Source organism: Aedes albopictus, chromosome 2 (genome assembly GCF_035046485.1).
Source record: "Aedes albopictus strain Foshan chromosome 2, AalbF5, whole genome shotgun sequence".
Lineage (NCBI taxonomy): Eukaryota > Metazoa > Arthropoda > Insecta > Diptera > Culicidae > Aedes > Aedes albopictus.
The window spans coordinates 476,539,334-476,554,128 of NC_085137.1; the positions used below are offsets into that span (position 1 = coordinate 476,539,334).

Sequence of the window (14,795 nt, forward strand, 5' to 3'; positions counted from 1 at the left end):
GGAGAACAAACGTTTTGTATCTGATGATGGCTGAATGAAGTAGGCCGAAACGTTATGCCAAAACGATTTGGAAAGTCTTTTTTCACCGGAAAAAAATCAACAAATCTCGAAACATAAAATTCAACGGTGACGAAAAACCCCACAAATTTTCACTATTGGGTTGACTGGTTAATCCGGCCATCAACACATCTGCATTGAATACAAGTGTTACCATTACTTCAAGACACGGCAACGTGAGGACAATGACAACGGAAACAAAAATGGAACTCTTCTACCACCACGATCACATAATAGTGTAAATACCTACGATATCACTATAGCTGATGTGAGCAACAAGGTGGGGAACCTAAGTAAAACGGTCTACGGGGCTGGTCAAATCTAGAGCCCCCAGTTCTACCAACATCTGGAACTGATTTGGAGTTGTTCATAAACCACGTATTTAGACCAAATTTTGGCCATCTCAGACCCCCGTCCCCGTCTCCCCTCGTAGACATTTGTCCATTCAAAAAATTTGAAATTTGTGTGGAGCGTTGGATCCCCGCTCCCCCGAAAAAAAAAAACCGTAGTTTATGAACGGCCCCTTTTAATCAGTACCTTCGACTTTCGTCGTCGTGGAAGTCCTACCCATCCGGAGCCTGGGTGCCTGGGAAGGATCCTTCTTATCCAAAAAGCTACCGCCCCATCAGCCTTCTCACAGAGTTATCAAAATTCCTTGAAAGGACGATCTACAGACGGCTGCTTGCTGCAATCAACCAAAACAACATCTCACTCGAGGAACAGTATGGCTTTCGAAGCGGTCCCTCCCTCGTACACCAACTAATCCGAGTAACAAACATCCTCAGGCGGAACAAGTCTGTGACCCAAACATCTTCCATGGCCTTGCTCGACGTCGAAAAAACACAACGGCAGAATCTTACCAGCCGAAAATAGCTGTTTAGTCTCTGACGCGCAAGATCTGTCTGCCGTCGTTCCTCAGGGAATACTAAATAGGCACACTTTCTTCAATTTTTCACCTCGGACATGCCTCAACTCCCCGAAAATGGATCACTATCGTTGTTCGCCTATAGTACCGCAGTTGTCCTAAATGGTAGGGTAATACGAGCGCTCACATCGAGACTGCAAAGATGCCCGAAAGTCCTGAAGGAGTACTTCACGACCTGGAATAATTGTGTCAACGCAGCAAAGACCAAAGCCCCCAGTTCAAATCCCGCGGATTTGTTCCAGCTGAAGATTGCCAGATCACCCTCAATGCCTCAACGATGGAATGGAACGAAGCTGATTATCTTGGCCTCACCTTAGATAGTAATCTGCTGTTCAGACAACAGGCGACAAGACGGTCACCAATTGTAACATCTTGCTAAAGGCACTTTAGCCATTGTGGCACCAGTCTTTGTACTCTAGAGCAAACTCGTCCTTGAACAATTAAAAATGATTATAACTAAAGCTGAAGCGCCTGAAAGGTAGACCACTTAAAATGTAAGTAAACATTATAAAATGATCTTTAGGGTAATTAACACACAATTTATCATCCTACGCGTGGCTTCACATGTGCAATAGGAGTATATGCAACTCTTGTTTGACTGAATTTGCTAATATAAGAGTTGCATGTACATTAAGCCGTCCCTTATTTAATAAAGTTCTCAAACATTGTATGGGACTAAAAAATATGAGATTTTTTCGACAAAAAAATACGCTACTCTTCGAATGAGTGTAATCAGTTTCGTACCTTTTAATTCCAGTGGATAACTGACACTGAGGAAGATTACAAGTGATAGTCGAAATACGCGTATCTGTCAAAGGATAAGCAACATAGGGCGGAATTAAAAGGTACGAAACTGATAACACTCATTCGAAGAGGGTATTCTGCTTAGAGGGTTCGAAAAGTCGGTACAAGATACGCTACTCTACTAAAACCGATGATTTTAGGGCCCTAAAGTACCAAAAGTGTGCTCAGAATGGCGATATCTTTGAAGTTATTGAGCAAGTATCCTCCGAGATCGAAAAAAATGTCAAAAAACTGAGCAAATTTTTTGCCCTTAAGCACCGAAGGTGGCACGATAACAGATCTAGGAGTACGTGCGCAGGACGAAAGATTTCCAGCCCCTAACCTCCATGAGATTGAAGAGGAGGTTAGCTGGTTGAAAAACAACAAAGCCGCTGAAGCCGATCAAATACCAAGCCAGTTACTAAAACACGGTGGAGAAGCACTGGCGAGGGATTTAGGAGTAATCTTAGATTCTAAACTTAATTTCAATGACCACTAGCATTATACATAGGGCAAATAATATGCTTGGCTTCATAAAACGCTTTAGCTTTAATTTCGACGATCCCCACACAATAAAAACATTATATGTTGCCTATGTTAGGTCAATTCTGGAATATTGTAGCATTGTCTGGTCCCCATTTCAAAGTAAGCATATCGAATAGAATCAGTACAAAAACAATTTCTATTATATGCTCTTCGAAAAATAGGTTGGACTACATTTCCTCTTCCATCTTATGAAGCGCGCTGTAGGCTTATCAATATTCAAACACTGAAACAGCGTCGTTAAACTGCAATGGTTTTATTTGTTAACGACATCGTTTTGTAGCGAATTGATTCAACTGAAATCTTATCAAAATTAAACTTTTACATACCCTCACGGCAATTGCGAAATCGTCACTTGTTTAAAACTACCCATAGTCGCACAAACTGTGCCAAAAATGAACCTTTGAATCTAATCATGCACATTTATAATCAGCACTGTGAAACTATTGACTTAACTATGTCGCGGCATAATTTAAAGAAATATTTTTACACTATAAGAAATAACATCAGTAGTAGTACTTAAATTATTTTAAAAGTACAAATTATACACATTCACCAGCATATTTATATGCTATATATAATACGTTATTCTAGGTTGTTTTGGGAGTAGAACAACTTCCTTAAAAAACATTTTAAGAAATTCTACGGCAACATAGAGAACTCGGCTTCACGTGCGGCCGCATTTTGGTGACCACTGAACTAATATGTTAAGCTTCATTAAGCGTTTTAGCTACAACTTTCAGGACCCATACACGATTAAAACATTGTACGTCGCTTATGTAAGATCAGTTCTAGAATACTGTAGCGTAGTATGGTCTCCCTACATGGTAACACATGTGGACCGAATCGAATCAATACAAAAGCAGTTCCTCCTATATGCCTTACGCAAGTTAGGTTGGTCAAAATTTCCACTGCCTTCATATGAGGCTAGATGCATGCTTATAGATATTCAAACTTTGAAAGAGCGTCGCGAATTAGCCATGGTTTCATTTATAAATGATTTAATATCTCAACGCATCGACTCCGTCAACTTACTATCATGTATAAATTTATATGCTCCTGCTAGACTATTGAGAGTTCGTAATATATTTGCTCTAAACAAACATAGAACAGATTATGCAAAATTTGGTCCTTTGAATCGAATGATGAACCTTTATAATCACCACTGTGCATCTATTAGTTTAACCATGTCTAGAACAAATTTAAGAGAATATTTTAGGTCTTTGAGACATAATAGAATATAATTATTAAGTGATATAGTTAAGTGAAATTGTAGTCTATGGAATAAACACGAGTGGGACGATTTTCACGAAGTCCGTTTAGCTGCTTGGTTTCGTTGATGATATTGATATTTTAGCTCGTAAATTTGAGACGATGGCGGAGACGTACATCCGACTAAAGAGTGAAGCCAGGCGAATCGGATTTGTCATTAATGTGTCGAAGACAAAGTACATGATGGCAAAAGGCTCCATGGAGGAATCTCCGCGCCCGCCATCCCGAATTTATATCGACGGTGATGAAATCGAGGCGGTTGGAGAATTCGTGTACTTGGGCTCACTGGTGACCGCCGACAACGACACCAACAGAGATATTCAGAGGCACATTGTGGCAGGAAATCGAGCTTACTTTGGACTCCGCAGAACTCTACGATTGAATAAAGTTCACCGTACACGAAGTTAACTATCTACAAAACGCTGATTAGACCGGTCGTTCTCTATGTGCACGAAACATGGACCCTACGTGCAGAGGACCAACGCGCCCTTGGAGTTTTCGAACGGAAGGTGTTGCGTACCATCTACGGCGAAGTGCAGATGGAAGACGGGACTTGGAGAAGGCGAATGAACCACGAGCTACATCAAGTTGATATCATCAACTGCAGGGAGAACCAAGCATCGTCCATACCGTGAAAATCGGGAGGCTACGGTGGACAGGTCACAGCATCAGGATGTCGGATAGCAACTCGACTAAAATCTAGATTGAGTTTAAATAAGGGCGAAAGTAACATGAGAGAGTTCTCTTCATCGACTCTCTCTTCTGCAAATTACAGTGACAAGATGCAAATTCAATCGAACTTTTTTACATTTAGACGCTAGATTGCATCGCAACCTAGCGATTTATGGCCAAAAAGTTCAATCATACTTGCATCTTGTCACTTTAATTTGAAGAAGAGAAAGTCGATGAAGAGAACTCTCTCATGTTACTTTCGCCCTTATTTAAACTCAATCTTGAAATGGTTCTCGAGAGTCATCCGACCGGTACAAGAAGAGGTGGAGCGCAGTGAGTTAGGTGGGTCGACCAAGTCGACAAACAGCCATGGACCGAGTGGAATAGAGACGGCTACTATGTACAGAAGAGGCCACTCCGGCCTTAGCCTGATCGGTAAGGTAAGTATTGACACAGTTGAATGCCTGGAAAAATCTTTTCAATAATCTACGTTGAAGAATCACTAGAATTTCTGGAAAATCCCTAGAAGAATTTCTGAAGAAGTTACCGAAACCTTACCAAGACTTCTAAAGGAATCTCGTAGGAGATTTCTGTAGAAACCTTTAGATGAACTCCCGATTAAATACGTTGAGTAATTTGTCATAAAAATCCCTATGGCAACCTCCGAAGAAATCCTTACAGGTATCCCTCGAGGAGTTCCACGGTAAATCCCTGAAGTAATTCCTGAAAGAATCATTCGAGTAATACCCATTGAATCCGAATGAAACGATTCTTGGAGTAATCCCGAATGGGTTGAGAAATTCTTACTTAATAAAAGACTCTCTTCAACAAATCCGGGAAAATTCACAAGAGAAAATCCTGAAGCAATGCCAACAGATATTTTAGCAATGCCTAAGTGATTTTTTTTAGGAAAACCAAAGTAAAATCCTGGAGAAATTCCAAGCGAAACCCTTGTGAAATTCATAGTGGAGGCCCTGTAAAGAAATCCTTAAAAAAAATTCTGGAAAAACCCCATAAGATTTCTTGGATACATTGTTTAAGAATTTCCAAGAAAAATAACCAAAGTCATCCGTAGAGATTTTTTACATAAGCCCCGGAGAAAACCTTGTGCGAACACGGTAGAATTTCTGCAGGAGTTTCAGCAGAAATTTTGAAAGAATCCTGAAACAAATTCCTGATAGAATCCGTTGAAAAATGCTTATTTGAATTTCTGGATAAATCCACAGAATATTTCAAGAAGGAATTAAAAAAGTCCCATCCTTCTGGAGGAATAAAAAATAAATTAAAAAGTACAGCAGAATTTTTGAAAGAATCTCAGCAAGAGATCTTGAAGGAATCTCATCAAAACCTTCCGTTGATATCACAGGAGTAACGCCTGGTAAAAATAGTAAGGATATACCTAAAGGAATGCTGATAGAAATCTCCGCCAAAAATCCTGGAGAAAGTTTCGTAGGAATTGCTGGAGGAACTTCAGTATAAATTTCCAAAACAATCCCAGCTGATTTCCACAAACGATTTACAGCAAGAATTCCTGAATAAATCCTAATAAGAATTCCTGAAAGAATCTCTAGATAAATCCCTGGATAAATAAACTGAGAAATTTGAACAGAAATGATTGGAGAAATCCTTACAGAAATTTCTGGATATATCCTAAGACGAGTTCTTTTAGAAATTAGTGTAAAAGGTCCTGCAGCAATATCGGCAAGAATTTCTGGAGAAATCCCTGCAGTACCTTCGAAATACCTTTCACCTTTCCTCTGCAGTGCCGATTCAAGTAGCTCTGATTGGTAAGATGTGCTTAAGCTTTCGGCTGTCACGCTATTGGCTACCACCAGACTTGATGCTGTACACATCAAGCTAGCTTTTTTTACGCGGTTGAATTTTGTATTGAAGGGTTACTTAATGTACTTGTCGGAAATCTTATTGCACAATCAATGTTAAAATACTTTTGTGTGAAGCAAGAAACTAAATCGATAGTAGAACGCATTTTTCGCAGCAGAAAGCTGATTGTTTTTTTTTTTAATTTATTGTATTTTTCTGAATATAATTGCTTTAATGGGATACCTAAATTCTTAAAATTCTTTTAATATGTTGTACGATCTCTCATCGTCTGGAATGTATTTTATGAATGCAAGAAATAATCTACCCATGGTAAGAACTTACCCAGTGGAATCTTCTCCGTCTGCGGCGATGTTTGTGCGTTTGTCCTAGCGCCCATTGTAAGCAGCAGTAGCAGCAACAGCGGCAGCATAACCACGGTCACCGACAATCCGCTCCACCGAATCCGGTGACAGTGAGATGGTGACAGCTGACGCGTCTGCTTTGTCGCTGTGATTAATTCCATCATTACTTTGTGTGGGAACGAAGCTGGCGGAGGTGGTGACAACGTTCTATAAATTTTTCGTTGGATTCTCCTGATGGGTGTCTGAAGAATATGGAAAGCACTCGTAATTTTCTTTTTCTTCTGGTGGTACGGTGACACGGTAATTTTTCTTACGGTGGCTTACACTGTGTGATGTTGGTATTTGGGATTTAATTTCACGGAAAATCACCCAAATTAATCTTCTTTTATAATTTTGGATTAGAGATGGATGGAAATAGGACACAATTGACATTCACTTATTCACTAGAGAGCACTAACACATGAGATTTATACTAGGACGAAGAAAGCACACACGAATAACTCTGATAAGATGAGCGCTGAGGAATGGAGGAATTCCCTTTACGAGTCTCTATTTACGAGCATATTTCATCTCCTTGATTTGTGTTTCTGTTATCATTTCAGCTGCTTACGACCGTTTTGACAGCACTGTTGCTTCTGTTTATCCACCGCAGGGAATGTTTCTTCTTTCCAGGCGGCTAGGTCCAATATCCGAGAGCCTCCGGCGAAGGAAAAAAGTACTGACTTTTATTCTTCTATCAGCGCAATAAATTGTGCCATCTTCGTAATAAATTGCTTCTGAGATGGCATGTTGATTTGAATATCAATAACATTCAGAATTGCACTCTCCGTACATCCACTCACGTAGCTGTCGATTTCTTCCTTATTTCTCTTTATTCGCTTCGACAGCTGTGGCAGAGGAAGCATGCAGCTCCTCTAAATCGAATTGACTTGCACAAAATCCGAACCGATATACAATACGAACGTATAGGATCCTTGCCAGCTGCGAACCAGCCGAAAACACTTCTCTTGGCAGTCGAGAGCACTTCATACACGTTCTTTTCTTCAGCCTCCAACTGTGACCGCCCCACCCCACCCAACAGAACGCCGTCGAATCGAACCCGAAAACCTTTCACTCAAACTGTCACCGCGAAGAAGCCCGACAATAAATCAAACTCTGCGTCAAACTCTTCGATTCGATTGAATTGGATTTTAAATTTTAATTCGATATCCTCCCGGACCCGTCCTGCACCTGTCACTCCACCGAGTCGGAAGCTTTCCACCGAGCCATTTCACCAAACAGAACCTGATTCCAGCAACCGCAAGTCAACTTTTCCACAACCCGGAATCGGCTTTTCAAAGTTTAATTTTCCATCAGCACTCTTCCGCTGGTTCCGGAGATCCAGGGGTGGGGTTCAACCTCGCAACATCCACCCGAACGAAAACAACCCCAATCTCTTCATTGGTGCCGCAGTCGACGATGTTGTCATCGCTGCCATCGGCGACCACACACTCCTGTGCCACTGGCTGTTTGTCCTGCTGACCTAGCGAAATGTCCCCTGCTGCACCCTTCGCGTATTCACACTCTCGGAAACTCCACACAAGGCCCAAGGGCGTACCGTGGCACCAAAACCTACACTGACTGGTGGCAAAATCTCTGTTCCTATCAGTTCCCAACAATCTCCCGAATCACCCAACGAGTCAAGTCAAGTCACGCGGCCGTCACCGATGACGTCTAGTTCAGTACTAAAATCTGCATCCCCATCGGTCCAGAGACTCTGGCCTAGTCAGCATCCGTCCGCCCTTCGCGAGAAACCACCCCGTTTTACAACGTACTCCAGAGCACGGCTGCCCTTCGGATGTCCCTTTCATCGCTCCCATTTTCACTCTCAGCTCGCTCCGAGGGATGCTGGGCCGTGTAGAGATTCTCCCTCTCTCCCATAGAAAAGAGCCCCATCCATTCTCGCTTATCTGCGCCAAAACATGCAACCCCCGCTCGCTGGTGACACTTCTCCCTCATCGTAGCGCAGAAGTCGACCTCGTCCGACGTCGACGACGACGACCAGAGAACCGGAAATGAATGATGTGCCATTTAGTTTTGTTGTCTGCAAATTATGAGCCCCACATCATTGTGCCGTCTCCCCCTGGTCGGTGGTGGGCGGCTTGGCGTGGCGGCGATGGCTCTCCGTGTGGATGGTAATGGCACTCATTCACTCGCGCTGCTTTCAGGCTTGAGCACTCTCCAGCTGCAGCAGCATTAGCAGTTGAGTTGGGTGGTAGTTCACAAATGATGATGCTGTCAGTTGCATTTGGCTCGGAGCACCTGTAGCCTCTGCGGTGTTTATCACGCTCAACAGTTTCCTAGTGGAACCTCTTTTGGAAATTAATAGTTTTCGGTGAAGCGTATTCTGTCGGAAACGGGATTTCAACTGTAGTGCTACTGGGTTGGCATTGTGTATTGGCCATACATTCTCTTATATGAAAGTCATTAGAATGTTTTTCCCAGTTTTTTTAAGCATATGAGAGCTTTCCATGCTTGCTAATTCAGGCCAAACATTTCAATAGGTCCTATCTGCATTTGAGAGGCTCTCTTTGTTCACTTTCTCTTTCAACAACTTTTGCAGTACAAATCAAAAGACGGTTGTTTTGACCATCGTTCCATGCAAGGAGACAATCATAATACAAATAAACAGCTGAGATATCAACGAAAGAGAGGGAAACCAAAGAGAGCCTCCCTTCTGCAGATAGGACCTTTAGACATGTTTGGTCTGAATTATTCGCATACATTTTAATAGTTCAATTCATATATACAGTATTTTATCTTTTCTTAGGTACATATATTATGTTTTCAGTACAAAACCGAATTAGCGACGATTTTGTTTATTTCCGCTGCATACGTTACTTATAATGTCGGAAGTATGGTGTGCTGAATAGTACATCGGATACTCCATTTCCATACAGCGCGCATCTTCAGACACTGCGTTTAAAGAACAGTGGTAATCACGTTCAAATGTATGCGTGTCTCTTTTGTAGATGTAATTGTGAAACTTGGGGGAAAATATTTGCACTCTCACCCCGGTTGTTAGTTATATTATTATTCAGCCGTTTTACCCAAATCGATTGAGTAATGATTGCATATGCAATCTGAAAAGCCTTTGAATTGGTGTGCATTTTTGTGTATGGAAAAAAATCACGCTAGCAAAAGTTAAAGAAAAAATGTCGCTAATTCTGAAGTAAAAGAAAAAATGTCAAAAACTCTGTGTGATAACTCCTCCCTACCATTCCTCCAGCAGCAATTTAGTTTCCAAGATCCTGACTATCTGGGGTCTCCACTTAGCCTAGTGGTTAAGGCCAGGGATGGGAATACTCACTTGCAAGAAGTTACACTCACTTGCTATTTTCTCAGCTCGGAAGCGTGTAATCAAAAAACGATGTATGGATGACTTTTATCTTATGGTTTTGTCTAAAAGTTTGCCGAATATAGTAGGGGTCGCTAACGCATCCCGGAGCAGTGAGGAAGCTGCGGAGGCAACTCTCCACGAGGTGAATGTAAATTACACTCACCTCGTGGAGAGTTGCTTTCGCAGCTCTATCACGACTTTAGTATGCGTGTGCGACCTCTAATGTATTTGGCAAACTTTTAGACAAAACCACAAGGCAAAAGTCGTCCATACATCGCTTCTTGATTGCACGCTTCTGAGCTGAGAAAATAGCAAGTGAGTGTAACTCTTTGCAAATCAGTGTTCCAATCCTTGGTTAAGGCTATGGATCACCAATCCAGAGACGGCGAGTTCGATTCCCATTCCGGTCGGGAAAATTTTCTCGACTCCCTGGGCATAGTGTATCATTGCACTTGCCTCACAATATACAAATTCATGCAATAATGGCAGGCAAAGAAAGCCCTTCAATTAATAACTGTGGAAGTGCTCAAAGAACACTAAGTTGAAGCGAGGCAGGCCAAGTCCCAGTGGGGACGTAGAGCCACAAAGAAGAAGAATAAGAAGAAGAAGAAGAAGAACAAGATCCTGGCTATCAACAGATGTAGTCAGGTCGCCATTTCTTCTGGGCCCATCTTGATGATGCTACGATACCATCCTCACTAGCTGCTTCAATGATTTTTGCTGGTGAATGGCATCCGTAACTGCCCTCAGCATGGGAGTTAGATCATTTGCGTCCTTCGTTGAACTGACGTAGTTGTTTCCTCCGTTACCTTCGTGTCCCGTGGCTACCAAGGTGATCGTCCTTACCGTATATTGTTGGTCAACGTACAACGGTGATCAAAGAAAGTTTAGGGCGCTCGCCCATCACCAGGTAGTGGTCGGAGATGTATATATGTAGCACCGAGAAAAGGATCGACGTCCCTAATGTTGAAGAAATAAAATCCATCAATCAGAACGTAGTTGAGTTGCGATGCCGTCTGTTATGGTGATCTTCAGGTGTAAGAAAAAAGAAAAATCTAGTTTGCTGTGTTGTTACAATTATGTAGCAATAAACTCGAATGCATAGCCTATATTTAATAGAAGGTAATATCTCATATGTAGTTTGCTTGGCCAGCGATCAACAGTGCAACGAAAGAAGGACAAGTATCCTATAGAGTTAGTAGTTCATCCGGCAACTAACTACTACTTTCGGAGAAAATAATGACAAATTTCTGACGGAAGAGTTAGCAATTTAGTTTCTGGTTCCTAAAAGCAAAGCAAAGATAACCGTACACACATCGTAGTTGCTCTCCGTGATTGACCAGAACAATCGCACAGAGATCCAATGAATGGTGCTTGAGACTAGCTACACACTCTCAATGTGCACAATTCGAGAGTTCAATATTTTAAAGTCAATAACGGCGCCGGCCATATCCTTACGGTCATCGGGAAAGGGAAGGAATGTTAGTTTAACAACCGTTGTTACTAGAAACCGTGGAATCCACAGCATCCCCACAGTTGTCTCGGGAAGGAGTATTTGTTAGTATGGTAGGGTAAGGTGTGGATCTTGGAGCCCCCTTTGGTAGGTGATATGACCCACTAGTTATATGAAAATACACGACACGGTCTTCATCCCGATTATGATTTATTTAGTTGCGATAGTAAGGGTAATGCATATACGTCAACGATCGTTCTACCGATCGTTCTAACGTTCTAACGATCGTTCGTCACCGCATTGATCGTTTACATAACCGTGAAAACCGACTTTCCCACGAAAGTTATCGCGTGCTTCTGATTTCGCATTCAATATTCGCGTCCCCATCTCCCTATCGAGAAAACCGACCAACTTACGGAAATAGTCGAGTGTTTCCCACAGTATTGAACTTAGAGTATACGGAGAATAAACTTTCAAGCTTAGATAACTATTTTCCAATTATGTTTTTTACTATGAGTAGTCTCATGTGTTACCTGTGATCGACAGCCGTTGAGGTAATTAAGCCAATTATTTTAAATTTGCTCAATGATTGTTGTGAACTGCAATCACTTCCTTCAAACATTTTTATCGCTTCAAAATTAGGCTTGCACCAGAACTACAAGATTAATTTGCAGACATTACAGACTCCAAGAGTCCTCATGAACACGCATTGGCGAAATCACCCCAACTTCTTCTAGTATGTAAAGAATAAAAAAATCTGAATGATCTCACCCAGTTCCATGTCGTCGGATGGCCGCAACCAGTCCTTAACTCCTTCAATTTTCTGCAATACTGTTTGCTACCAAATGTGCATCCATTTTTATCACTTCACGAGGAAGGAAAATGTGCACCTGCCACAAACACGTGTCACTTTTCCTTCGAACAATGCAACGCGACCGAGATTTTTATCGCAACTTCCACAAACACACGTCAATTTTCGTTTTTCCGCCAAACAATGCCACCCAATCGAGTTCCCCATCGCAACTGCCCCTAATACGCAACTTTTTTCACTTTTTCCTTTAAGCAAAGCCACCCGATCGTGGTCCCCATCGCAACTGCCCCAACACGCCTTTAGTTTCTGGTTCCTAAAAAGGAAAAAAAAACAAAAAAATTAACCACCAGTCAATTATGCCAGCTCACTGTTCGAGAATACAATCTGTGTGACAAAGAGAACAACCATTCTCTAGAAATTATTTCAAAGATTCTGGAGCTCTTACAAAGAATCTCCCAGGAGTACCCACAAGAATTGCTAGAAGATTTCCTTCGGGAAGCTTTTGGGAGTTCCATCAGAGAATTCAGAAAGAGTTCCTTCAGGGTTTCTTCCAGGAGTTTCTGCAGTGATTTCTCCAGGAGTTCTTTCAGAGATTCTTGTAGGGGTTTCATCAGGGACACTTTCCGGGATTGCTGCCATTTCTTTAAGGGATTCCCTTCTTTTAATATTTTCTGAGTTCCTTCAGAGATTTCTTAGGTATTTAACCAGAAGTTCCTTCTGAAATTCCTCCAAGAGAATCTTTAGGATTTTTTCAAGGATTTTCCAAGAGATCCTTTAGGGATTCCTTCAGGGATTCGTCCAGGAGCATTTTAAGGCACAGAAGGTACTGTAATTTCTTCGAAGATTTTGTAGGATTTTTTGCGAGTTTTGTCGAAAATTGTGCTGGATTTTCTTCCTTCATTCCTCTAGGAGTCTCTTAAGGGGTTCCTCAAGGAATTCCTTCAGGGACTCCAGAAAAAAAATCACTCAGGGGTTCCCACAGAATTCATACACGGATTTATCTTGGAGATGCTTCAGGCATTCCTCCAGAAGTTCTTTTAGGGATTCATCCAAGAGTTCCATCAGGGATTCTTCCGGGCATTCCTCCAGGAGCTTCCTAAAGTGTTGCTCCACGAATTCCTTTAAGTATTCTTCTATGAGTATAAGATTTTGAGGAGTTCCACCAGTTCACGATATCTCTAGGAATTCCTCCAGAGGTTTCCATTCCCTATTGGTTTCACCAGGAGTAGCTCTACAGGAGCTCCATTATGCATTTCTCCAGGAGTTCTTTGACAAATTTCTTCAGGAGTTCTTTCATACATTCTTCTATGAATATCTTTAGGGACTTCTACAGGATCCTTAACGGATTTCTTCAAAAGTTCCCTTTTGAGGTTGATTTCGATAATATGAAGTAATATTAATCACCCGAGTATTCCAAGTTTTTTAAAATATCCGTACAAGCTGATATCGTGTTCCTTGTGTTGAAATTATGTCTTAATTTTTTATAAACTAACACTTTGTAGTTATTTAATAATTACAATTAATATTATACACTCCCGATCAAAAGTTTGGGGTCACCCCCTCAAAAATATGTCATTTTTTTAGGCCCATATCCTCGCCAATTTGCGTCCGATTTCAAAACCCTAGGTCTCATTCAAAAGATAATAAGTCAAAGAAACTTTGAACATGATTTAAAAGAAACTTTTTCAAAATATATTGTATGTAAACTTAACCCAAAGTTGCCAAATTTTCTAAAAAATGAATATAAACTTACGGCAGTGTCGCTGGAAATTGGGTCGACCAAATTTTAAGACGAAAGCGGTAATATAACCCATTTTCTATTAGCTTTCAACTGTTTTTAACAGAGCTTAGCTGAAAAATCTAGAAAAAAAAAGTTATTAGGTAAATTAATCCTTGATGTCATCGACCAAAAGTTTGGGGTCACCCCTCAAAATGATGTATCGGCCAAAAGTTTGGGGTCACTATCGTAAAACATGGATAAGTGATTTGTTGATATCTTTGTCATGTTTCATTCCATTTTAATTCTTCTTGGCTTATTTGAAACAAAATGAATGATACTTACTATATAGACATTGAATCACACATATTTGTTGAAATTTACATACTAAAACTTAACGTAAAGTTGCCTCATTTTTTGAAGTGCGGTGAAATGTGTTAACTTTACATAACATTTTTATATACAAAAATCGTCAAATACGTTAAGTTAAAGACATCAAACGTAAATTTAGTTAATTATCTTTGAAATGAGCTAAAAAGAATTAAAATTGAACTATAGATGACGAAGATATCACCAAATCACTTTTCCATGTCTTACGAAAGTGACCCCAAACTTTTGGCCGATACATCATATTGAAGGGTGACCCCAAACTTTTGATCGATGACATGAAGAGTTAATTTACCTAATAACTTTTTTTCTCGATTTTTTAGCTAAGTTCTGTGAAGAGTTCAACTGCTCTTATAGAAAATGGGGCTTATAGAAAATGGGTTATATTACCGCTCTCATCTTAAAATTTGGTCGACTCAATTTCCAGCGACACTGCCGTAAGTTTATATTCATTTTTTAGAAAATTTGGCAACTTTGGGTTAAATTTACTTACAATATTTTTTGAAAAAGTTTCTTTTAATTCATGTTCAAAGTTTTTTTGACTTATTATCTTTTGAATGAGACCTAGGGTTTTGAAATCGGACGTAAATTGGCCGAGATATGGGCCTAAAAA

The 14,795-nt window shown here is 40.8% G+C and overlaps 1 protein-coding gene across 2 annotated transcripts in view; it reads right to left on the reverse strand.

Moving 5' to 3' along the window:
* Positions 1-8,412, reverse strand: part of LOC109622846 (glutamate receptor 1) — a 634,036-nt gene extending 625,624 nt beyond the window's left edge. For both annotated transcript variants that reach the window (XM_062854092.1, XM_062854091.1), the window contains exon 1: positions 6,416-8,412. In XM_062854092.1, the coding sequence (XP_062710076.1) occupies positions 6,416-6,599 (184 nt within the window). In that variant the 5' untranslated portion in view covers positions 6,600-8,412. The remainder of the gene's footprint in view (positions 1-6,415) is intronic.
* Between the last annotated feature and the right edge of the window lie 6,383 nt (positions 8,413-14,795).